Source organism: Tachyglossus aculeatus, chromosome X3 (genome assembly GCF_015852505.1).
Source record: "Tachyglossus aculeatus isolate mTacAcu1 chromosome X3, mTacAcu1.pri, whole genome shotgun sequence".
In the NCBI taxonomy this organism is placed as follows: Eukaryota; Metazoa; Chordata; class Mammalia; order Monotremata; family Tachyglossidae; genus Tachyglossus; species Tachyglossus aculeatus.
Genome location: NC_052099.1, coordinates 12,060,558 through 12,085,043, shown reverse-complemented (window position 1 = coordinate 12,085,043; position 24,486 = coordinate 12,060,558). Strand labels below are relative to the sequence as shown.

At 42.7% G+C, this 24,486-nt stretch overlaps 1 protein-coding gene across 1 annotated transcript in view; it reads right to left on the bottom strand.

Moving 5' to 3' along the window:
- APC (APC regulator of WNT signaling pathway) overlaps positions 1-24,486 on the bottom strand; it is a 117,893-nt gene that overhangs the window by 27,988 nt on the left and 65,419 nt on the right. The window contains 6 exon segments of the mRNA XM_038770251.1: positions 6,789-6,872; positions 8,999-9,112; positions 10,329-10,437; positions 16,404-16,605; positions 17,116-17,200; positions 22,236-22,388. Coding sequence (XP_038626179.1) covers positions 6,789-6,872; positions 8,999-9,112; positions 10,329-10,437; positions 16,404-16,605; positions 17,116-17,200; positions 22,236-22,370 — 729 coding nt within the window. The 5' untranslated portion in view covers positions 22,371-22,388.

Genomic DNA, 24,486 nt, shown 5'->3' with positions numbered 1-24,486 from the left:
CTATACGGTCCTAAATGAATTAAATTCTTAAATTCTTTGGGTCTCTCTGCATCCTTTTATCAGGGGGTTGATATTTCTAAAGTTGTACCCTGTAAAGCTGCAGCCAGGGATTGTGTCTACTAACGCTACCTTACTGTACTTTCCCAAGCCCTTAGTACGGTGCTCTGCATACAGTGAGGGCTCAATAAATTCCATTGATTGATCAATTTATCCTTCAGAGGTCAACATGGAGCAAGTAGGGCAAGATATACTCGTACTGTATCAGGGCTGAAAGGGAACTATGGCTAACAAAAAGTAAAGCGTGGGTTCTGGAGAAAGTGTAAGTGCTTTCAAAAGAAACCAAAAAAAAACCCTAAAACTAATTTCCATTTACCTATATTGAGCACTGCTGTTGGTCCGGGGGAAAAGAGTACTCCTCTGGGAATCGGGAGATGTGGGTTCTAGTCCCGGTTCTGCCAGTAGCTGGCTAGCGTGGGCGAGACCTGCACACGCAATGTGCTACATCCCTGCCAGCTCTCCCGCTGCCTTCTGTGCCCCAGGGGGAACACGACTGGCAGAGACAGAGTGCAAAGGGTACCACGCAAACCACTAGCACTTTATTCAATTCCTCTACACAGGTTCTTGGTCTTGAAGTCTCCAAACTGAGGCTCACCTGCCTTTCCTGACGAGTGAGTCCAGCATTTCCCCTCGTCAAAAGCAGCTAGCAGTGCTTCAAACTCAGTCGGTCAGTAACTACAGCCCATTTCCCTCAGCTAGATTCATAATGGAAACGGAGAGCACTGCCATGCACCCAGTGGGTATTCAATAAATGCCGAGTGGTGCCTAAAGATAATCCAAGTCCTAAACACCGGGGTAGATGTGAGATAATCGGGGCGAACTCAGGCTCTGTCTCACATGGGGCTCACAGTCTAATTAGGAAGGAGAAAGGGATTGAAAACCCATTTTGCAGATGAGGAAACTGAGGCACAGAGAAGTGAAGTGACTTGTCCGATGTGGCAGAGCTGAGATTAGAACCCAGGTCTCCTGATTCCCAGTCCCATGGTCTCTCCACTAGATCTTGCTGACCAATACCGGATAGGAAGTAAAACAACGATGAATAAAATTTTTACCATAGTGAGGAGACTCTTCCTTTAATTTATGGGTAGGTACTGAACCCAGAGCCCATTTCGGGTAACTAAATAGCACACGTTTTACTTCACTTCTATGGGTTTTTTTCATTATTACTGAAATGCCATAATGAGGAGCAGACAAATCACTGAAGGAACAAAAACAAGTCAGATCCTTTAGACTGAAATAAAAGAACCTCATTTTTGCACTTTTCAGAACACAAAGAAACAACTACTACCCTGTCAAATCTGGTAGTGTGAGCTGCAATTACTTAAACACTGTATGAGAGAGAGACTTGAAGCTTGTGGAACACCTTTGTTTTGGCAAAATCAACTTCTGACAGCAGCAGCTGGCCTCATCCAATGCAAGCCCACCATTTATATGACAATCAGGAATACTTTCATCCCTCTGGTAAATGCTGACCAGAAGCTTAGGCTGTTCAGAAAATACTCTTTTGAAAAGTAAATGTTGGCCCATTGAATGCAGACTTTGAGATCTGATAACTCCACCTCACCATAAGGGTTACTTACCCTAACCTAAGATCTTCAAAGGTGTCGGTGGACGGCCAGATAATCACTTCTGGTATCTGCACCCAGGCCCCGGGACTGGACGGGGCATGTCCTGGCCAAAGCTCAAAGGGCCGCCTGCTAGGAAGCACAAGAAGCCACTCCTAGGAGGAGCCAGGCTCCGCCCACCCCAGGGAGCCCTAGCAGGGGCAGCCCTTGCCCCGGTGGACAGCCATTCCCCGGTCCAGTTTTTCCCAGAGCCGAGGCCCCGTAGAAGCAGATGAGAAACAGCGAATTGAGCTCTCCTCGGGAGCAGGACAGGAGGGTGGGTGTGATCATCTGGCCTATCCACACCCCTTCAGAGAACTCAGGTACGGTACGTAGCTCTTGTTTCTCTGAAAGTGAGTCCAGACCACACCAGATGATCACTTCCGGGAGATTCCCCTGCTACCTTGGCAGAACAGGGAATAAGGCTCTTGATGGAGCTGCTCGGGATGAATGCCCCAAATGTGTCTCCTGAAAGGAGGCCGCATCTAGAGCATGTTGACTAATGACCACGAGGGAAGGGGAGGGTCAGAGGGGATTGGATTGCCGGCCACTACCACTATTCCCTAGAGGAATGTGGAGACGACCGCCTGACCTTTGGTGGTGTGAGCCATAGAAGGGCCCTGGAGAGAAACATTCCCACCCCTCCCTAACAAAAAAGGATACACTGTACCAGCTCCTTGGCTACCGCGCATTAGGAAGTAGCTTGACCTAGGTACCCGTGGTCACAAGAGTCAAATAGTTGTCTGTCTGCTCCGATGTCCTTGAGATCGTCTAGGTAGTTTGGAACTGCCCTCCTATCATCACAATTTTGAAGGATGCATTCCCCTGATGATCGGGGTCTGGGAAAAAAGGAGGGGAGGATAATTTCCTGATTAATATTGAAGGCTCCTTAAGGATGGAAGCCCAAATATGTATGAAAGCTACTTCTGTTCTTGAAAATCCCAGTAAACGGAGAGTCGTTCACTGACGCATTTGGCTGAGGCAACTGCTACCAGGGGAAACGCATTTCCCGGGTCAGTGCTTGGGGTCACAGGGAGCTGAATTAGTGAGCAGAATTGGAATATCCTGGTGCTCTAGGAGGAGGGAGAGGAAGAGGATGATTCTGAACAGCCCTTGCACAAATCAGAGACCTAGAGGCATTGGAAAAAGGCAAGCAGGAGCTACCTGGTGAACCTTAAGTGAGCATCGGACTACCAGTTCACCTGCTCTGGGTTGGATAGTCTTCTGGTCGAGAATCATCTTAGCTCTTTGGGTGGACGGGTCCAGCCTGGCCTCTTTTTAATCCATTCCGGTGCCTAAGAAAATGGGAGTTTCTGGGTTTGGGTGAGGATTAGGTATGTCTGAGACAATCTGCATACGACAGCTTCTCAACTGATGGTGCTGAGTGGTCAGCCTCTCCCTGGGCCCCCACAGAAGCACGGTGTAACGTGGGCTTGGTTGTGTAAGCGGTGCCATTGCATAACCTGGGCAAAGAGCAAGATGCAATTTCAAGAGAGACGGGCACTGAAATGTGGAGAGTGGCATTCTTGCGAACCACAGCGATAGGTGGCTATGGAAACCTACGCCATGTATTGACGGACAAGAGTATGGAAACGTAAAGACATATGCACTGATGCATGCAACAATGTATGTCTATTTTAACCATGCCAAACTATGTCATACACGTTTGAGTGAAACGCACATTAGATGAAATGATGACTTGCCATTATAGGTGTATGTACTAAGCACGCTGAGGTCGTATCTTTATTTCTTTTGTATCAATCAATAGTATTTATTGAGTGCTGATTGTGTGCAGAGCACTTTTGAATGCTCTCCAAGTGCCTAGTACAGTGCTCTACACCCAGAAAGCACTCAATCAATACATAAGTATACATATATATAGGAAGAGAGTGAGAGAGCGCAGGTATGCTGCTAGTATACAGAAATCTTGTCAAGTAGGCTAGGCTATGGGTTTATGTTATGCGTGTAATTCCTGTCAACTGCCAATCCTCACGGTTGCCAGTTTTGTGCAAGCTTTCTAATTTTGGTGCATGTAGGGACTAGGGGTTTGCTGTCAGGCCGAAGACTTGCCGCCAGACTTTTAAAACAAGGTAGGGAGCTATTCTGTGGGCTTGAAATCAAGATGTGGAACTTGACACTGGAATGCGGTAGAGAGTACCACTCAAATGCTGATACGGCCTCATGTGATGAAGTCCCGAAAATGCTAGCTATGCATCTGAAGGCTTGCAGCATAATTATAAAGCCTGACGCATAATTTCAATGCTGATGGGAGGAATGAGCAACTGAAATCTTTGTAGGGAAGGGATGTTCTGCCAGGGGCAATCGATGCAAAGGAACCCAACAGAGGCTCCCAAATATGGAGCGCTTACTTCACCTAACATACATATGGAAGCTGGGGAGGGAGCCGCCCAGTAGGGAGGCTAAGATCCTTCCCAATCCCCGGTAGGAGGGGGCAGCATGCAGGGGAAGTACTGGTAGTCCGGCAAAGCAAGGCCAAAACCCTCACCCCCACCCTCCCACGTCTGCATTAACACCTCCGACGACGGGGCCTCCTGGTACTTCGCTGGGGCCTATAGCTCTCTCGTAAAGAGAGCTGTAGATGAGCCGGGCAGAGCACAGGCTCTCCCACGGTCACTTTTCCTACGGGGAGGGAGAGATGACTGCTTCAGGGCAAAGCAGGAACAACAGGGAGCTCCCTGGCCTGTGGGCTAGGGAACTTGTGGCTCCCGCTTATCTGTGGGGTGCTGGATGAAAAGGAGGGCTAAGCCTGAGGCCGGGGGATGGTTAGGGACGTGAGTGGGTGAGGGGGGAGGTAGAGAAGTCTACCTCCTTCCTCAAGCCACACTTCTTACTTTGATTCCTGAAGTCCTTGAAGAGAGATCCTGAAGGTCTTGCCTCTTCGGCATCAGGAGAAAACTGGAAGGGGAAGTGGCTACCCTGGCTAAAATCCCTGGGGCAGAGCCTGGCTCCACCTTGGGCAGGTAGGCTATCCCTGCATCCTAGCAGGCAACCCTTGCAGGTTTTGCAGGGATGCATCCTGGGGGCATCTGGGAGCAGATACCAGAAGTTTGTCCTTTAGTCACCTTTGGAGAACTGGTTGAGTTTCCAAGGCACTCAAAGAAATGTTGGGGGAGGAGACGAGGAAGGGGGTAGAAAAAGAGCCATATCCAAATTCATTCAAACTTGCACCTTTCGTAACTTTAGAGACATACAAATAAAATTCAAATTTAAGAACGAAACTGCCATCCAATTGGTTCAAAATGACACTTTAAGCTTTTAAGTGGAAATCACCATCTTACAAACCAAAAATGATACGGCTATTAGTAATAAGGTTGCAAGAGACATTATCACTGGGAGCGCCTTTTAGAAAAAAAGTTCCCAAAATGGATAGAAAGGAGAAATTTTACTGTTAACAATAAAAATAATATTGACATTAATACAATTCACTTTCTGCTTAATCATAAACTTATTTTCTTTAGGCACTTCTCATCACCGGAGAATCAGGACAAATGTCATCTAGGGGCAACTTGGGTGAAACCTGGGAAAGGCTTAGTGCCTTATGCTTATTTTAAACCAAGAAATGCTTAATATTTATAAGGATTTTGTCATCCAACTTCTTGCAGGAGAAAGATAAAGCATTAGGAATTCAAAGTCTTCTAAGTAAAAAAAAAAAAAAAACCCAAAAACATTCAAAGGAATCCTCCTTGGGACTGTAACGAAGACTAAAACTCATACTGGCACCTCAATTTCACTGAATTGGTGCAGATTTCAGCTCATCCAGAAAAGAAGAGCATCACTGGACATGAACCAACAGAAATCAGTGACGGTTGGAAAGGGGAGGCCTGAGAACAAGGCCATACGGTAAATTGGTTGGAGTAAATGACATCTGCATCTAACCCACAACAAAAATTTTCCCTGAAGCATGACTTCCTGACTGAAAGATGGGGGAGATGTCACACTACAAATGTCACTCTGGTTGTTCAATAATTGCATGATAACAGAAACTTGTTTCTACAGAACACAAGTTCGATCTTTGTGATCACAATCAATTATAGCTTCTGCGTTTTAGCAAGCTTTTGTTAACCACATATCTGTTATCACACATGCAAAATGCAAAGAGAAACTGTAGTTGTAGCATCTATCTCCTTTTGTTATTTGAGAATGGGAGCAGCTGACGAGTCAGGGTAGCCTGTACACATAGAGCTTTTAGGAGTGGCTTGGAAACCTATTTAAATTCAGAATCTTCTTCCCAAGTGGATATGAAAATAAGTGGAATTTTTAAAGAATTTTTATTCCTCTACTGGTCCATGATTCTGCTCTTTTAAACCTACTGAGTTTTAGGGGAAAAAAAAAACCTCCTTTCAGCTTCTCTGAGGTAGATATTCTGGAGAAAATAGAGTAGAATATATTTAAGTCTAACCATACAATTTGATCATTATCTAGGCAGTGTGTAGATTATTCCCTGTAGTCTACTAACTCTTTAAAGTTACTCTAGACAGAATCTATTTAGAGAAAGACAGTTCTACCATACAAAGTCAATAATTCATTTCCCGGTACTTGAAGTTCCTTTCCTAGTTATTAGGAAATGTGAAGCAGGCATTTGCAAATTGTTCATTTCGCTTAAGAATAACATACTAATAGTTCCACCAAAGATATTATTTAGAGTGAGTGATGGAGAGATTTGGGGGGAGGGGAGGGAGTTAGAGTTCTCTTGAAGCACCTGAGATTAACCCCAGTTTCGTTTCCCTAATATAGACTCAGATTTTGTACCTTCAGTTCCCGCCTAACTTTCGTACTTAGGGAAGTACAAGGAGCTGTTTATTTATGGCATCATATTACCAAGCAAATTAATCTCTGCCCAGTGAATATATTTAAAACACAATTAGACCGGTAACTGCATCAAACTAACCTTGCATCATCTGTTATGGCTGTCCGTATAGTAGGGCAGTTCATGATTTTTGTGCATCTGTCTAAAATAGGTGTGACTAAGGGAAGCACTCCTTCCTCCCAAAACAATCACTTTTTCATAATTCTACCCAAAATACCGTTAACTAATTCTCTCACATTTTTTCCACAGAAAAATCCCAGTGCTTACATCTCTAGATCAGGAAAAAGCAGCTCACTAACCTCTGCTTCAGCTGCTTGGGACTGTAAGAGCTGTCGGATGCGAAGTATGTCCTTTTCTATTTGCTGAATTCTAGCCACTCTCAGCTGAAATAGAAAGACACCAAATCAGACTTTCGGCAGTAAAAACATACTGTTGGAAAGTCATACCAAGGGGTACCTTTGAACATTTAAGACTAATTCATCATTTCAACAGGAAATCAATCTTGGTAACACCAAATTGACCAAAGTGACAATCTGATTGAAAGAAATCACTCGGTAAGGTTGGCTGGTTACCTTGCCAAGTTCTATCCTAGTGTAAGTGGTTGATGCCTCTTTTAACTTTCAACGCCTATTATCAGCCTGACACCAGGCTGAGAATCCAAGAAAGGCGTAAGATCCAAAGGGAGATATATTTTCCCCTCAATCTGCACCCCAGAAATGGCCCACCTTTGTCTCAGGTGGAATCACTTTCAGACTAAAGTGTTAATCCGAAAGTCAAGGGGTTTGGGGCCCATTCAAACCATGACCATCAGCACTGGATAAAGTACAAAAAACCAAAGCTACTGGAAAAAAAAATCAAATATTTGAACTAATGAGCACTGAGGCTTCTTTAGGTAATCGAGTTTTGATAACACAAAAAAGTTTGCTTTGGTTTGTCCATTTGATTTTCCAAATAAACCTTGGTTTAGATAAGTTGTATCCGGATAAACACCTTCATTTATTTCACGTAAAGAAAATAATTTAAGCATTAAAACCAACTTAAGATAAAAGTGAAGAGGGCTAACATTGGATTAATTTGTACCTAAGGTGTGCCTTTAATGAAGGAACTCAAGATACTTGGAAATATTCTTACTGCTTCAGAGCAATCATCCAAGGAGACAAGCTCAGGAGTCAAGTCTAGAACCCAGGCATTCCATTTTTCAATGTTTGTTCTTCACTTTAATACATTCCCATTTTTTTACGGTTTTAAAGTTGAAAGCTGTAGGATTAAAATATTCTTCTTCCTAGCAGTAGAGGTCAGCAGGATCAATATAGGGCAGGGCTTTTGAAGTGAGAAATCCCAATGACCAGTGGGATGACCCTGGACAAACGAAATCTCTTAAGTTTCAGTTTCTCAGGATGAAAATGGGGAAAAGCACTCTGTCATAAGGCTCTCTGGGGGGCTAATGAACTAAAGGCTGTAAATCACTTCCCATATGTATGCCCTGAAAAATATCAAAACATTTGTGGCTTTCTCTCAAAGCATGAACCAAGGAAACAAATTCAAATGACAAGCAGTATAGCCTAGTGGGAGTCAGAAGGACCTGGGTTCTAATCCCAGCTCTGCAACTTGTTGGCCATGTGACCTTGGGCAAGTCACTTCACTTCTCTGTGCCTCAGTTACCTCATCTGTAAAATGGGGATTAAGACTGTGAGCCCCACGTGGGACGGGGATTTTGTCCTACTGGATTATCTTTTATGCACCTCAATGCTTAGTACAGTGCCTAGCACATAGTAAGTGATTAACAAATACCATTCAAAAGAAAAATGACAAAGAATCAGCAGAAGCAACCAAGGGAGACCCTCAATAGGGAGATGATACCAAATAAAAATAATTTTATGTGAGATGAGCTATTTTATCATCTCAAAGATTCTAATGCTGTAAAAAGCCAGTTTCCTGCCCAATGCTTAGTCTACATGAGAAGCAGAGAAGCCTAGTAAAAAAAGCTCAAGCCTGGGATTCAGAGGATCCGAGTTCTAATCCTGACTCTGCCATGTTCCTGCTGTGTGACCTTGGCCAAGTCACTTAACATCTTGATGCCTCACTTTCCTCATCTGTAAAATGGAGATTCAATACCTGTTCTCCCACCTACTTAGATTGTGAGCCCCACATGGGGCAGGTTCTGTGTCTAACCTAATTGACTTGTATCTATCCCAGCGCTGAGAACAGTGGTTGACCCATAGTAAGAGCTTAACAAATACCCTAATTAAATTAATTAAAATATCTTAAAATATCACTGTAGTACAAATGCTCCGGGTTTTTTTGGCCCTTGTCATTTAGTGAGGACCCAGAAATCACATTTTCACAAAGTCTCTGAAGTCGTACTACTGGTCCATTGTCTCAGGAGCAAATTTGCCACAGGACACCATTCATTTCAGTGCAGTCGCATCACAGTGTTCCAATTTTATAATATTGCATTTTATTGGCCTTATGTAAATGTAGTGGAGCCCGACGTACTAATTCAAATTACCTGTGCCCGTTTTTCCATATCCTGGCAAGTACCTAGCTGTTCTTCCATTGCAGCTCTGATCTGTCTTGCTTCATACTCCAACTGCCGCCTGGTCATGTCCGTTTGCAAGGAGAACTGAAACCGAAACAAAACGGGGACATTTTAATCACGTCTGAGGAGGTTAGTGTGACCGTCTCTCTGTGCATGTGAGGTGAGGCAGGCCTGTGCAAAATGAATGACATGGCAACAATTTGGCTGTGTTCTATTCATACGAAATGAGATCGCAGGGGGAAATAACCTTTAATCTTTAATACATTTTGCCTTGCAAGACTGTCTCTGGCCAAGCACTGGATTTTGAAGTCCCATTAAAAAAAAGCCATTACTGGTTAAAATTTATAGTCTTCTGTCTTCAACAGTGACACCAAAGGGCACTTGAAGGAACAGTGTGATGATTACCTTCTGACATCCATCTTAAAGAGTTCAGGAGGTACTGTCTAGCATCCCAGTTCTGTCCCCAAAATCCATTAGGAGCTTACTGCCCACTAATTCCCCCAAACCTTTCTTGAACTTATTTAGGTTCTGACTGTGTTACTTCTTGTGCTAACAAATTTCATAACTGACCATCTGCCCTGGGAAGAAATGTTTCCTTTGTTTGTTTTGACCCCCCCCCCCCCCAACTTCAGTGGGTGTGTCCCCAGTAACTAATGCTGAGAGATATGGAGAATGATACATTCACCCTGTCCATACAGACTTGAAGATTTCAATCATGTTCTCTTCTGGCTTTCACCTTTCCAGAACAATGAGTTTTCATTTTTTCAGTCTGCCCTCACATGGGTGCTGGGCAGGGAACATGTCTATTAACTGTTATATTGTACTCTCCAAAGCACTTAGTACAGTGCTCTGCACACAGTAAGCGCTCAACATATACCACTGATTGATTTATTCATTTAGCTGCCCTTCTAGTAACCTCTCCTACCTAGAGTGGAGTGCCCCCATAGGAAAACAGGAAACTACATCTATAAATGCTCTCATACCTGGACTTCAATTATTCAGGCTTTTCTGGACGTCCATACTTGATTTGGACCTTATGTTTTATGGTTTTGTACAGAACAAGGAAACATGGCATCTTAGTTATATGCTTACACTTCGTTTGTCACCTAGCTCAAGAATGAAAAGAACCCAATTATCATCCACACCAGTTTCGTTTTTGCGTTCAGGAGAGCTGGATTTTTCACATAGTCCTGGAGACTACTGGGACAAAAAGGTTCCCCTCAATTTTTCACACTTCCCTGAAACCACGTCTTAAAAGCTATTTAAAATCCAACGGGAGTTGGACCGCTTGATTACTTACATTTTCTGTTAAAGGAAGACTATCTATCCTTTTAGTGAGGTTCTGAAGCTGAGCATAATACCAGTCCTTTTCTTTCTCTTCTTTCTCAAGTTCAGCAAGCAGGAGTGATCTGTTTTACAATACAGAATGAAGAGTGATATTGAGAAGTCATTTATAAAAAAGAGAAGGCAATATACTGTTGTCACAAGTCTTCTCTGTCACAACTGTTAAGTGCAGAGCTGTTCTGAATTGCAATATTAACAATGAAGTGATGCTCAAATAGCTAAGGGCCACGCACAAAATCGGTGTACCCGTCAACAAGGCAGATTTAATTCTACAGGGTGTCAAGTAAGATCACCCAAACCTTGCGGAGGCTTGGTAATATTCTGCGATTCCCCCTATTGTTTCACTCTGGCCTTCAGAGAAGGTGTTACACAGTGTTCAAAAATATACTTAATTTGTGAAGTTTCTTAGATGTCTAGAGCAATCAAAGAGATAAGATGAGGCTGCCTATTGAATGCATTGCTTTAAGACTGATTACAGGTATGACGAATCCCAGCATTTTAATTCAAAACATTCCCCTGGAAGGAAGGGGCTCTGAAACAAGCAAGGGAAGGGGTAGTTGTCAGATTCCATTTCAGTGACATGCCGATACTACGCTAGTGGCAGAATTTACAAGGGTGGTTAGAAATAGTTTATTAAGCTCAAAAAGCAATGAACAGCAAGCCATGTTCTCTGAAGTGGTTTACAACTTTAATGGGACCAAGAGGCAGAGAAATCTTTGACTATCATATGCTGGAGTTGGCAAATTCTATTACTGGAGTCATTAGGGAGGCTTGAATGAATTGTGAAGAATCAAGATATAAACAGCAGCTATGATGGCTCCTCCTCCACTGGAGCCCTGCAAACTGTGAATGAGGCACTGCTATCCTGACACCCCCACCCCCTGAGACCTCCCACAGCCAGAGCAGTGCAAGGCCTGAAAAATCGCTCCTTTTGATACAATTGACTCCAGCTTTTATTGTGGTCCCTGCCTTCTTTGTTGCTGTATTCCCCCCCACCCCCCCCCCCCGACCCTCCATCTGTCTGTCGCTACTCTCTCCTCCAGCCCCAGGTGTCTGAATGAGCATCCTTGACCCTTTCCCTAACTTCAGCCCCTTTGGCAGATCAGCCCACAGGCCTGATTCAGGCAAAACCCTCTGCCTGCATTAATTCCAGCATGAGAAGCTGAGTAAAGAGGGGCTAAAGGGGATTTGTTGGTTTAAAAAAAAAACCCCAAAACAAAAAAAACAAAAACTTGTGTGCCCACCTCAATGTGTTGCATCCCTAAACCCCTTTCCGCTCAGTACACTCTATGTCCAATCAATCAATTGACCATTGGTATTTATTAAGCGCTTACTGTGTGCACAAAGTACAAAGTCCAACCCAACAGAGTTGGTAGAGGTGATCCCTACTCTCAAGGAGCTTACACCTGGCAGGGATGAAGAGAGTGCGAGTGGCAAACCCCAACCCTCATTTCCCAAGGTTACACGGCAGACAAGTGTCGGAGTTGGGATTAGAACCCAGATCCTCTCACTCCCAGGCCCGTGCTCTAACTGCTAGACCATGCTGCTTCCCTAATAGACCCTCTCCATCGAAGTGAAGTGACTTGCCCAAGGTCACAGCAGACACGTGGCAGAGCTGGGATTAGAACCCAAGTCCTCTGACTCCTAGGCCTATTTGCTATCCACTAGGCCATGTTGCTTCTCAGACAGACCCCATCCATTATCCTCATTTATCCTTGCTATGCCCTTACTGTGCCCTGCACACAGTAGGTAATCAAAGACCACTGAATGAATGAATTTGCCCTGTACCTTAATTACGTTTTTCTTCTCTACTAAATCACTTTCTCTAATGAAGATCCCACATCATAACGTTTTCATTTGGTGTAGGAGAAAATCCTGCTCAAATTTTAAACTGGTTGAAAAATCTACTTCCCCACTTTTTATTTTAAACTAGTGTGTTGAAGAATGTAGATTCAAATGAGGGCAAAGCTAAAATTTATCCTTAAAATATAATCCACTGCTGATAGAAGCAAGATTAGATAGCTGTTGGCTATGGAGCAAAAGTAACTGCTAGGTGCATGGGTGTTATGAAAACAATGTGCTAAGAGAGAAACAATTTAAGTGAGATGCTAACTAGGGTAGCAAAGATTAGTGATCACAGAACATTATTTACATTATATGCTCTACAAAAAATAGACTTGCCAGAGATTAGGTGAGACAAAGACAAAGCTCTAAAAGGGATGAATCTGAAGAAAATGAATACGTATCAAATGTGTAAAGAAAAAAAAGGTACATTCAGTAGTTGTTAGAAGCTTTACTCATTTTAAGCAAGAGGCCAATGAGACAAAAGGTGAAGTGCATAAAAATCCTACCAGTTATCAAAATTATACATTGCAGTACAATCAAAATTGGTCCAAAACCCTCAAATGATACCACCATGTTTCTGATATTTCCAGGAAGAAAGTCTTTATTCTTTTTATATGGGAAAGAATAACTATCCCAATTGGGTAGAATGAAGTCAAACACTTCTTAAGATTAAGTGACTTCCCCAAAACCACAAAGGGCATTTATGATGGAACAGGGAAATAGACTTCCTATTTCCTGACCTACTTGTTTAATATTTAAACCATGATACGTGACACTGCCTCTAAATACCACAAAAAGTACAGCAAACTGTACTCTGAATTCAATGAAGTGCTAAGGGAGAGCTGCCAACAGGGATCCTGATGTTCTATTAAAGGCACCTTAACATTAAGGCAGAGATAAGCAGTGACTGGAGTCTATGTAGTCCATGCTCCTAGAATACAAACACTAAATGATCAGATTCTCAGGGGAAAAGTTGCAGTGTTTCCTTAACTTTCTCCCTATTTTCATTCTGAGTGAAATGACAACATTTAGAATATTTTATGGTAGCTCTTATCACACTATTATTTTTCTAAAATGTTCAATTTTGTTTTGTTGAATTAACGGCAACATAATGAAAACATAACCTGAATAAAATTCCAAAAAGCTGTTTCTGCAAAAACATTAAAAAGATATTTCAGAGCCAGGCCAATTATACATGAAATAATTGGAAAATATATCAAGGTATATTTTCCCAAAGACATCTGTGCTCTTTTCTTTCCAAAGGATTCAAACCTTTGGGTACAAGGAATGGGAATCTGACCTGGAATTTAATCACATAATTAGTAAATGTGTTCCGCTTGATTTTGATAACAAGGTGGAAAAAAATGACATGCAGAAGTAGCAAAACTGGGCTTTCCTTCTCACCTTTGTAAGGGAGGCAGGTGACTTTCAAGAGTAGAGTGGTTGGTAATCTAACATAAAACTGTGTACAAATCAGAAGAGCTAGGCTTCATAGAGAGCGGGGAAAATCAAGGAGGTACATTTGAGGGTGGGATGTAGAAGTGGAGCCTCAGAGGTGCAAGTATGGAGACCAAACAAGATATGCATGTAGACAAAATTGCTTTCCACCATCTGGGTGAAAAGTGATCATTTTTTTAAGTCATGGAGGTTTAAAGTAAAACTACGTATGCTTGCCCATTATTACTGCTATTTCTGCTCCTGCTTATACTGGTGCTTTTTGCTCTGTAGAGCAAGAAAGTTCTATAACAATTTTTTTCTTTTACTCCTTCAGAGGTAATGGAAATCGAATTGATTTTAAAAGTAAATATAGTAGAACAAAATACCAGTTGGCTGTTCCTCTGTAATAATTTTAAAATTAAGACCATTAAGAAATAATAAAATAATAATTAATAATTAAAATTTAAAAATTAAGACTCCTCGACTGAAAATGAAAATGACAAAAAAGGACAATACAATCGATGCGTGACTAGCAAATGTGTAAATTCACATGGGCTACTATCCTTCCTCTGACAGACTATATATGAAGTGAAGAGTTAAAAAAAATTTAAAAAGACAGTAGCATAGGAGCACAGAATTGGGATTAGGGAAAAGAAAGCTGGACTTTAAAAAACAAAGAGGAAAATGAAGACACCATCACACTTTAAAGGACACAGGGTATCATTTCCAGTTCTGTGTCTGTTGCTCCGATGAATACTATCTAGCCCACCAATTGCCAGCAATGTTCTAGGTTAGACTTCTGAAAAGACCCGACATCCCTTGGGCTGAGAGGTGGGCAGAGAAAGAAGGAAATTAGCTTTCACCGCTGAAAAGCAAAAACAATCATATACCTGCTGAGTCTTTCTGGTAGTTTTATTCCATTTAAGCTATTGCAGGGGACTTACCCTTCCTTTTAACAGTAGTAATCTGGAAAGCAGCAAGTTAAGCAGTCAGTGTTGAGGAAAAGCAACAATGATGAGAGCAGAATGAAAGCAAAGGGTTTCCCCACAGAAATTTACAGCCTGATAAGCAAGCCAATGGTGGAACCTGAAGGGGAGCCCTGAATTCCTGACTCAGTCCTTAGTATAACCAGAGATAATTATTTTCATTACCTACTACTGTGGGAAGAGTTTCACCCCATTATCAAGACCAGATCAATCCCTAGGAGTTTCCCAATAGTAATGCTCAGAAGAAAGAACCAAACCAAAATAGATTTGCCAAAAAGAGTGTCCCAAACAACTACCCAGAAAAAAAATACTTCTAGGAAACATTCTTCCTCAAAGGGGCAGCAGTAATTTTCGAAACTAGGAGAAGCAGAGAAGCAGCATGATGTAGCGGTTAGAGCTCGGGCCTGGGAGTCAGGTGGTCATGGGTTCTAATCTCAGCTCTGCTACTTGTCTGCTGTGTGACCCTGGGTAAATCACTTTGCTTCTCTGGGCCTCATCTGTAAAATGGGAATTGAGACTGTGAGATCTACGTGGGACAGGGACTGTGTCCAACCCAATATTCTTGCACCACCCCAGCGCTTACTACAGTGTATGGGACATCCTAAGTGCTTAACTAATACCATAATTATTATTATTATTATTACTATTATAGGATCCACCACTTTCTGCCAGTAGTAAACCATGTGCTGTTCTGTATTTTGGTATTTGCAGGGGAATGGTTATAGAAGCTCTCGTGAATGAGATGAAACCACCAATACTATTTCACCCCACGGGGAAATGTATTCAACAACTCAGGGCTGTATGGATTTTCCGGAAGAGATAGGGCCTCAGGGGCTGGGGGCCGGTGCCACTGCTGGGAATATGGGTCCGGCCACCCGCAGATAGGCGAAACCCCAAATGCCAAGGAGCTACTGTAAATGAAAGCAACACACAATCCACCTAAGAATGCAAAAAGTCTTTAGTATAAAATGGCTCAGAAAGGCTACCTATTTTACTGGGCCCAAGATGCTTACACTAGCTCAAGAGGTAACTCAACTTGTCCATCGGCAACAGAAAGAAGAACCCTTGTTCAGCCTATTACATGCTATAATACACGGATGCCCTTTACAAATGCATCTGATGGTGACCCATAACCAGAGATGCTTTGGGGGGTGGGGGGGGTGGGGGGGAGGTAAATATCTTCTCCACCAGTTTCCAGTAGAAAGATGGAGTAGGACTACGCTGCCTTAACTTTAATTCCCAGATCCTTGCTTAGTGAGGCTAAATTAAATTTAATAGAAAAAGTCAACCCTTGTGGTCTTTAGAAATGTGCCTTTCATTCCAGATCTGGTACATATGGGATTTTGCCAGGAAAGTAAATGGACATTCTCTTGGAACTAAGTGTAAAGTTGATGGGTACAGTCTTTTGGGGATTGCGTGGCTTCTCAAAATGCAGGTAACTGGAAGAAAGACCTTGAACTGTACGCAAAGACTCATACCACAGCATCTGTTATGCAATCTCTCCCTCTAGGCTGCAAGCTCGTTATGGGCAGGGAACGTTTGTAATTCTGGTGTATTGTACTCTCCCAAGCACTTAGTACAGTGTTCTGCACATAGTGCTCAGTACATACAATTGATCCTTTATATACCACATTGATCACTGAGCTCACAATAGCAGTGATTAGAATGTCTGGTTCTAAATACACCTGTAAGATTACATTTCATTTTCAATTATAATCTTAGTGTTGAGTGACTCCAAAAAAAAAATAAAATAAAAAAGTTACCTCTCTTTCTCAAGTTCTTCTAAATATCCAGTACTCTCTCTGCTTCCGTTGACAAACCCTCTTCTTGGGAAAGAACCCATAGGAACAGGACTGCACTCTCCTGAACGACTTGATACAGACCCTTCCCGGCTTCCATAGGAGCGCATGGACATCTTTGGCCGAAGTTTCACCCCGGGGAAGTTACTGCTGTCCAAGTTAAGTTCTGAACAACAAAGGAGGAACAAATCTTTAAATGCCATTTGTTCCTTCCCACAAGTGCCCAAGTACCAAAAAAATTACATCGTAGGGCTGGAAGTCAAATTGCAGAACATGGTTAAGCATGAAAATCTCAAATGCTCTTAAATCTGTGTTGTTTCTTTTCGAGAAATGTTCTGAAAAGCCAGGTTTGGGTATCAACATTCATCAATCTGATGTATAATTCATCTGAAATGTGCAAGAAATTGAATTTGCCTTTGAATCCATTTCAAAAGGTGATGCACCATAGCTAATCTTTCCAACTACCTGGGAACTGTGGAAGGATAGGTAATTTCCCTTCTGTGCAGTAAGGAAGAGGAACCACCCTCTTTAGGAGACCCAGCTGGTGTGTTTTAATATTTCATGACTGAATAGAATTCAAAAGACTTTGGGTGCCCTATTCGGCTTAAACTACCCATCTGATTTTATTGACATATTTTATACCATAAAGTAAACCCAAATTCAATTTGCAACCTACCCTTAAGTCGCTCCAACAAATCAATCTGTCCTGAAGAAGCCATTGCTTCATCTTCAATGCTTCCTTGTAGCTGTTTAAGCACCTCCTGGAACAAGAAGGCAGCACATGAATACCCATAATTAAACTAACCTATGGCACAAAGGACTCCCACTTTGTGGACTTAACTGGAAAAATTAATTATTAAATGTAGTATTTCTTTCTCTTGAAAGGACACAAAGTATCTTCTGTCACCTGAAAATATTTCAATTGAATTAACATGACCAGAAATGTAATCGAAAGTGGAACCTCTTCAGTATTTCAATTCTCATAAACATCAAAACTCAGTGAGATGCAATTTCTACTTTTTTTAATGTGCCCCACAAGAATTGCATTGAAGGGGGAGGGGGGGCATCTCCATATTCATAGCTCAATGTAAATTTGTATTTGGTTGTCAATCCCAGAAGCCCAAGTTAAATACTCATAATACAGGAACCCAGTCACACCAGATATTAAAGCATAGGATGATCTTTTTGAAAAATAGTCTTGGGAAAGGCAAGGCTCAGAAACACTGCTTTTACTGAGAATAGGGAAAGTGACCTTCCTAGATCACTGAAGCTTGGATTTCAATGGGCACACAGATTTTCTTAGTGCCATTAAATATATAGCATCAGGGTCACAATTATGAGAACATGGCAGGATTATGGTTGGAGGGTGGAAACGAAGATAGTAAATGGTAGCACGAGTAAAAAAAAAAAAATACATCCACAACAAACTCCATAGTATCTGTGGAGGGAAAACTAGAAATGGAGATGGTTTTGTTAAGTCACTTCTGGAGGAGGGCTCACCAAAGATTTTCATCATACATTTAAGACAGATAACGTTGTCATTTTCTTGATACACCACAATTCCTCTTTGACTCACAGCTATGATTCTTCGTAGTCTGCAGAAAGCTTTAGAGAATGCCAAAAATTCTCCTAGGGGACTTCCCCTGCCTTCCGCTTCTCCAACCGCCCCCCCCATTCCTATCCAAAGCAGTTACTAAGTCAGGTAAGCACTATTCCCAGCAAAGAAGGATCTATTCTATTGTCACAGTTAAGGTGCTGGTTTGCTGTCAGAAACTCCAGTACATCCAGGCTGCAAAGGGCCCTCTAGACTGTAAGCTCGCTGTGGGCAGGAAATGTGCCTATTGCTATAGTATGCTCTCCCGAGCACTTAGTAGAGTGCTCTGCACACAGTAAGCGCTCAATAAATACGACAATGAATGAAAGCCAAGGGAGATCCAGGGAAGAGCAGCAAAGGGATCAACATGAGCCCTGGCTGTGGGTCTTTTACCGGCCCGTCTGCCTTTCCTCTCCCAAGCTTCCCCCTACCGGCTCTTTCCAACCTTTCCCGTTGCACCTGCCATGCTTCCTGTCTTCCTGCAACGATAGCCCAACCCCTACTGCAGCTTCTTCTGTTTCCCTCCCACTTGCTGTGCCTCTTTTAACAGGCCCTTAGGAGAGAAGGGCATCATTCCCTCTCTTGATGACTGGTTCTCCTTTATGAAGTGAGGATCCCCCAAGGGTTCTTCCTACAGAGAGGCCCCTACTTTCAATGAAGGGCTGAACTGACATGAGTCATAAACTAAATGCATTTTAGGAGCATTTAGACTCAGCTGGAGTCAGTACTCCTTTGAAGTTACGGAGAGTACACCTAAGTAGAATGCTTGTATCCACCCCAATGCTTAGTACAGTGCCTGGTACATAGTAAGCACTTACACGACATTCATTCAATCATATTTATTGAGCACTTACTGTGTGCAGAGCACTGTTCTAAGCACTTGGGAAAGTACAATAAAACATTAAACAGTGACATTCCCTGCCCAAAATGAGCTTACAGTCTAGAGGACTCAGTAGTACTCAGGAGGAGAGAAGCAGCATGGCCTAGTGGCAAGAGCATGGGCTCAACCCAGCAGACTTTTTTCCTCACAAGCATCTCATGGATTTGGCCTTCCTCTCCACCTGTGTTCAAAGGGGCTATTGTAATTGCCCCTTCGCTGGCCTCTCTGCCTCTCCCCACTCTAGTCTACACTCCCTCCACGCTCCTGACTTGAGCAGCTTCCTGAAACTCTGCCCAGTGAACTCCCTTCTCTTTAAAACCCTCCAATGACTACCCATCTCCCTTCACATCTTTTATTTATGCCTATCCTCAAAACTTTGGCATATATGTTTATTTGATTGAACGCTCAATATTGTTCTTTTCTGATTCCACTCGCTGGTGAATACTTCTACATCTGGCTTCTCCATTAGACTGCAAGCTCCTTTTGGCCAGTGAATGTGTCTTGTGTTTCTGTTGTTCTTCCCAAGTGGTTAGTATAGTGCAGTGCATTCAGCAGATGCTCAATAAACACCATTACTCCTCCTATTAATAGCCTGGGTTGCAGTAAAAGAGCAGTGGACTGTTAGAGTTCAGCTTCCCAGACTGAGCCCCTTCTTTCCTCTCCCCCTCGTCCCCCTCTCCATCCCCCCGTCTTACCTCCTTCCCTTCCCCACAGCACCTGTATATATGTATATATGGTTGTACATATTTATTACTCTATTTATTTATTTATTTATTTATTTTACTTGTACATTTCTATCCTACTTATTTTATTTTGTTGGTATGTTTGGTTCTGTTCTCTGTCTCCCCCTTTTAGACTGTGAGCCCACTGTTGGGTAGGGACTATCTCTATGTGATGCCAATTTGTACTTCCCAAGCGCTTAGTACAGTGCTCTGCACATAGTAAGCGCTCAATAAATACGATTGATTGATTGATTGATTAGAGGCCCCCATGATCTGGCATGAATGTTGCAGGGACTTTAGCCTATAGTCCTGAGCAAAACTCCACCTCCTCAGATTTGCAGGATGTGATCTCAGGGGGGCTGGAATGTATTTAGGCTGCCACTTGTCTGCTGTGGGACCTTGTCTAAGTCATTTCACTTTTATGTGACTCAGTTCCTCATTGGTAAAATGGGGATAAACACTCTGAATCCTATGTGGGACAGGGACCATGTCCAACTCGATTAGCTTGTATCTGCCCCAGTGCTTAGCAGTGTCTGACACATAGTAAGTGCTTAACACCATTTGAAAAAAAAAATACCTGAGCTGGTTCTGTGGCCACTGAGGGGATAATGATAATAATAATAGTTGTGGCATGTGTTAAGCACTTATTATGTTCCAGGCAATGTTCTAAGTGCTAGGGTAGAGGCAAGATATTCGGGTTGGACACCGTCCCTGTCCCACATATGGTTCACAGCCCCAACCCCCATTTTACAGATGAGGGAAATGAGGCACAGATAAGTAAAGTGACTTGTTCAAGGTCACATAGCAGATCCCAATGGGCTTATGAATGTCCTCTGATGTCCTACGTGGTAGGACAGGGACTTGAGAGAGTACAAGACATTAGCAGACACGTTCTCTGACCATAATGAGCTCCCAGTCAGAAACTGGGAGGCTCTGACTGATGATTAATTACATTCCATAAAAGTGTTTTTCATGCCCTCTCTTCCTCCTGGTGTTTGCTTTTAGAAAACATAATATGAAGAGTACTTAATATTAAATTTCTGAAAGGAATACCCAAGAGGCAGAGCCTCCAATTTTTATCACAGGAATTAGCCATAACATTGAGTACACTAGAGTATAGCCTATCGCATACAAAAAAGAGAGATGCTCGGTTTTAGAGCATATTTGATCATTTCTCTATAAGATAGTGGGAATTTTTTCTCTTGTAGAATGAGAGTGGTTTAGGAGTTGAAACGACAGCAGAGGTCAATTCCATCTTGTATTATTTTTACATGCATTAGCAATGAAAAAATGTCTGTTTGAGGAGTAGGCCTAGTTGGAAAAAGCACATATGCCTCAAGTCTGCTTCAAGGTTCTACTGTATTAGACTGACATCTCTCATAAAGAAAAGCCAGTCACCCAGTGTGCCCAGAAACAGCAAAGCATCCCTTGCAAAATCAAACACATCTCATACAACCAATCATTTCATACCCCACAAATGCACCAAGTCAAAAACTCTACCCAACACACTGAAAAAGAGGCTTCCTTTCATTTCATATTGATTTGCCAACCCACTCACTTTCATCTCTTTTGGCACCGACCTCTTCCTCTTGCCCTCCCTCCTGCCTCGTACTTCCTCCCCCTTCATATCTAGCAGACCACTACTCTTCTTTTCTTCAAAGCCCTACTAAAATCACAATCCCCACCAGGAAGCCTTCCTGTAATAATCCCTAATCTCCCCACCCTACTCCCCCCACCCTACTGTATAACTTAAGTATATCTCTTTAAACTCCATTGTTTTAAACTCTGAGAAGCAGCATGGCCCAGTGGAAAAAGCACAGGCCTGGGAGTCATAGGACTTGTGTTCTAATCCTGGCTCTGCCAACTGCTTGCTGGGTGACCTTGAGCAAGTCACTTAACTTCTCTGGGCCTTAGTTTCCTCAACTGCAAAAGGGGAACTCAATACCTGTTCTCCATCCTAGAATGTGAGCACCATCTGGGTCAAGGACTGTGTCCAACCTGATGAACTTGTACCTACACAGAGCTTAGAACAGTGCTTGACACATACTAAGTGAAGGAGGAGGAGGAGGATTAGGAAAAGAAGGAAAATTTCCCTTACGTGAAATTTATTTTAGTGTCTATCTCTCTTGATGAACTATAATGCCCTTGAGGGTAGGGATCTGGTCAACCAATTCCACTGTACTCTTCCAAGTGCTTAGTAAAGTGCTTTGCACAAAGTAAGGGCTCAATAAATACCACCAACTGGAATGGAGAAAAAGGCCTATCAGAGTCTTAGAAATCAGGAGGTTGGTAGGAAGGGGGTTGGTGTCTGCTTTTCAAAGGATGCATTTAATGTTCATTTTTTAAATAATTACTATGGTGAAGCTTCCACAGTAATCAAAAAGCAAAACAAAGCACTTTAGATATCCAAGAGTTGTTATTAAGACCACATTTTTTTTAATGTATGGGAGCAAGGGACAACATTGTGCTTTTGTTTTTAATTCCTCAGTTGCCTGACATGACTGGAGCTTCAAATACAAGATTGGACCTTTCATGTCCACATGAAAAGTAAAATTACTAAAAATAGAACATGAAATAAAATTAAAGAACACTTTTGATACCTTCATATTAGATGCCTCAGTTTCCAGTTTGGTAAGGTGATTTGAATTATCTTCTAGCTCTTGTCGAAGATTTGAGTTCTCCATCTTCAGTGCTTCAACTTGCTTTAACAACTGATCATATGAAGCTGCAGCCATCCTGGGCTACCCTTGGACCTAGAAAGGTAAAAATAATTTTGAAATTAATTTCTACAAAGATAGCCTGAATTAATATTTATTAGGATTTACCATGTGCCATCAGCTACTTAACTCACTGCCTGATACTTCTGCATCTTCAGAATGTTTGCATCAAGGTCTTTAATGAGAATATACACTACCACATTTTAAGCAAATTTAGAGGATGAAGAAAAAAATCAGGTGTAATTTTGAAATAATTTGGGGTAAATCAGAGTTGAAGAAATTAAGGTGTCACCCCGGGCACACCAGTGTATGGAAACTTGTTGATTGATGAAATCCTTTCTTGGAGAAGATTTCTTTATATATGAGATTCACCAGGTCTTCACGCCAAAACCTCAAGGGAAAAACAAAATTTGGAAAATAATATACCTAAGTCTGACTTGAATCTCTTTCAAGGAGGAGCAGGGTGAAGGAAATGTAGCTTCCCTCTTCAAGTTCAATAGCTTGGGCATGAAATTTACTATAGGCACATATGTGTTGCTGGGTTTGATCTTTCATCCTTCTAGACTGTGAGCCCACTGTTGGGTAGGGACTGTCTCTATATGTTGCCAACTTGTACTTCCCAAGTGCTTAGTACAGTGCTCTGCACACAGTAAGCGCTCAATGAATACAATTGATTGATTGATCTCTCATGGTAGTTTTAGATAAATTCCTTGGAGTAGAACCATGAATACTAAAATGAAATTCCACTACATGCCTACAAAAAAGCAGCAGAACGACCCAATAGATGTCTTCCCCACAGGGAATGTGAGAATTCCTCTCCCCTTCAAGCAGAAATTCTTGGCCATTGGACTTTAGGGCATTCAATCAGCTCCCTTCTGCTCACCGCCTATTTAGCCTCCCTCCTCTCCCGCTACACCTCAGATTCCATGCTTCACTCTTCTTAAGCCAACCTACTCACTGTGTCCTGTTCTCACCTCTCTCATTGCCAGCCTTACGTTCCTTCGGCCCGGAATTCCTTCCCTGACTTCAAAGCCCTTCAGAAATTCCACCTCTGACATTGTCCTCTCCTGGTTCTCCTCTTATCTCTCTAGAAGCTGCTTCTCTGTCTCTTTCATCTGCCTCAATCAATCGTATTTGATGAGCACTTATGTGCAGAGCACTGTACTAAGCACTTGGGAGAGTACATCAAGACAATATAACAGACAGTCCCTGCCCACAATGAGCTTACAATCTAGAGTGGGAGACAGACATTAATATAAACAATAGACAAATAAATGACAGACATAAGTCCTGTGGGGTTGAGGGGGAACGGGGGGCACGAGGGGTTGTTGAATGAAGGAGCAAGTCAGGGTGACACAGAAGGGAGTCGGATTCGCTTGTGACCCCTCCAGTGCTTAGTTCATTGCCTGGCAAGTAGTAAGTGCTTAACAAATACCATTATTAGAGCTGGCCTGAGGGTCTCACCATGGATCAGTCCTACCAGAGAATCTGGGGATAAGGCCTAGTCTGGAATGCCCCAAGGTCATTCAGGAAACAAACGGAATCAGGACCAGGAACCACAACCCAGCTCCCAACTTCTTCCCAAGGGGACTCTCACCCCCCTGCTGCCTAAGTGGCCTGGGTGGAAGTGAAGCAGATGGATAGTTCATCCTCCCAGAGCTTCAGAAGGAAGAGGAGCCTTTGGTCCAGCCCTGGAGCACAGCGAAGACTAGAAAACTGTGGTGGTCACACTCTGATGCCAGGGAACAAGAGATTCCACCGCTCACCCGTCCTGTGGCAAAAGCTGTGGCTTTGCTCCTTCGGCTCCAATTCCATGGGGGGAATGGTCCCTCAAGGCCATATTAAATTGCAAAATGATATACTTACCACACACCATAGACACCTTGCTACTCTCCTACTACAACTCAGCCCACACACTTCTCTCCTCTAACGCTAACCTTCTCGCTGTGCCTCGAACTCATCAATCCCGTCAACCCCTCGCCCATGCCCTGCCTCTGGCCTGGAATGCCTTCCCTCCTCAAATCTGACAGAAAATGACTCTCCCCCACCTTCAAAACCTTATTGAAGGCACATCTCCTCCAAGAGGCCTTCCCTAAGCCCCTCTTTCCTCCTCTTCCACTCCCTTCTGTGTCAC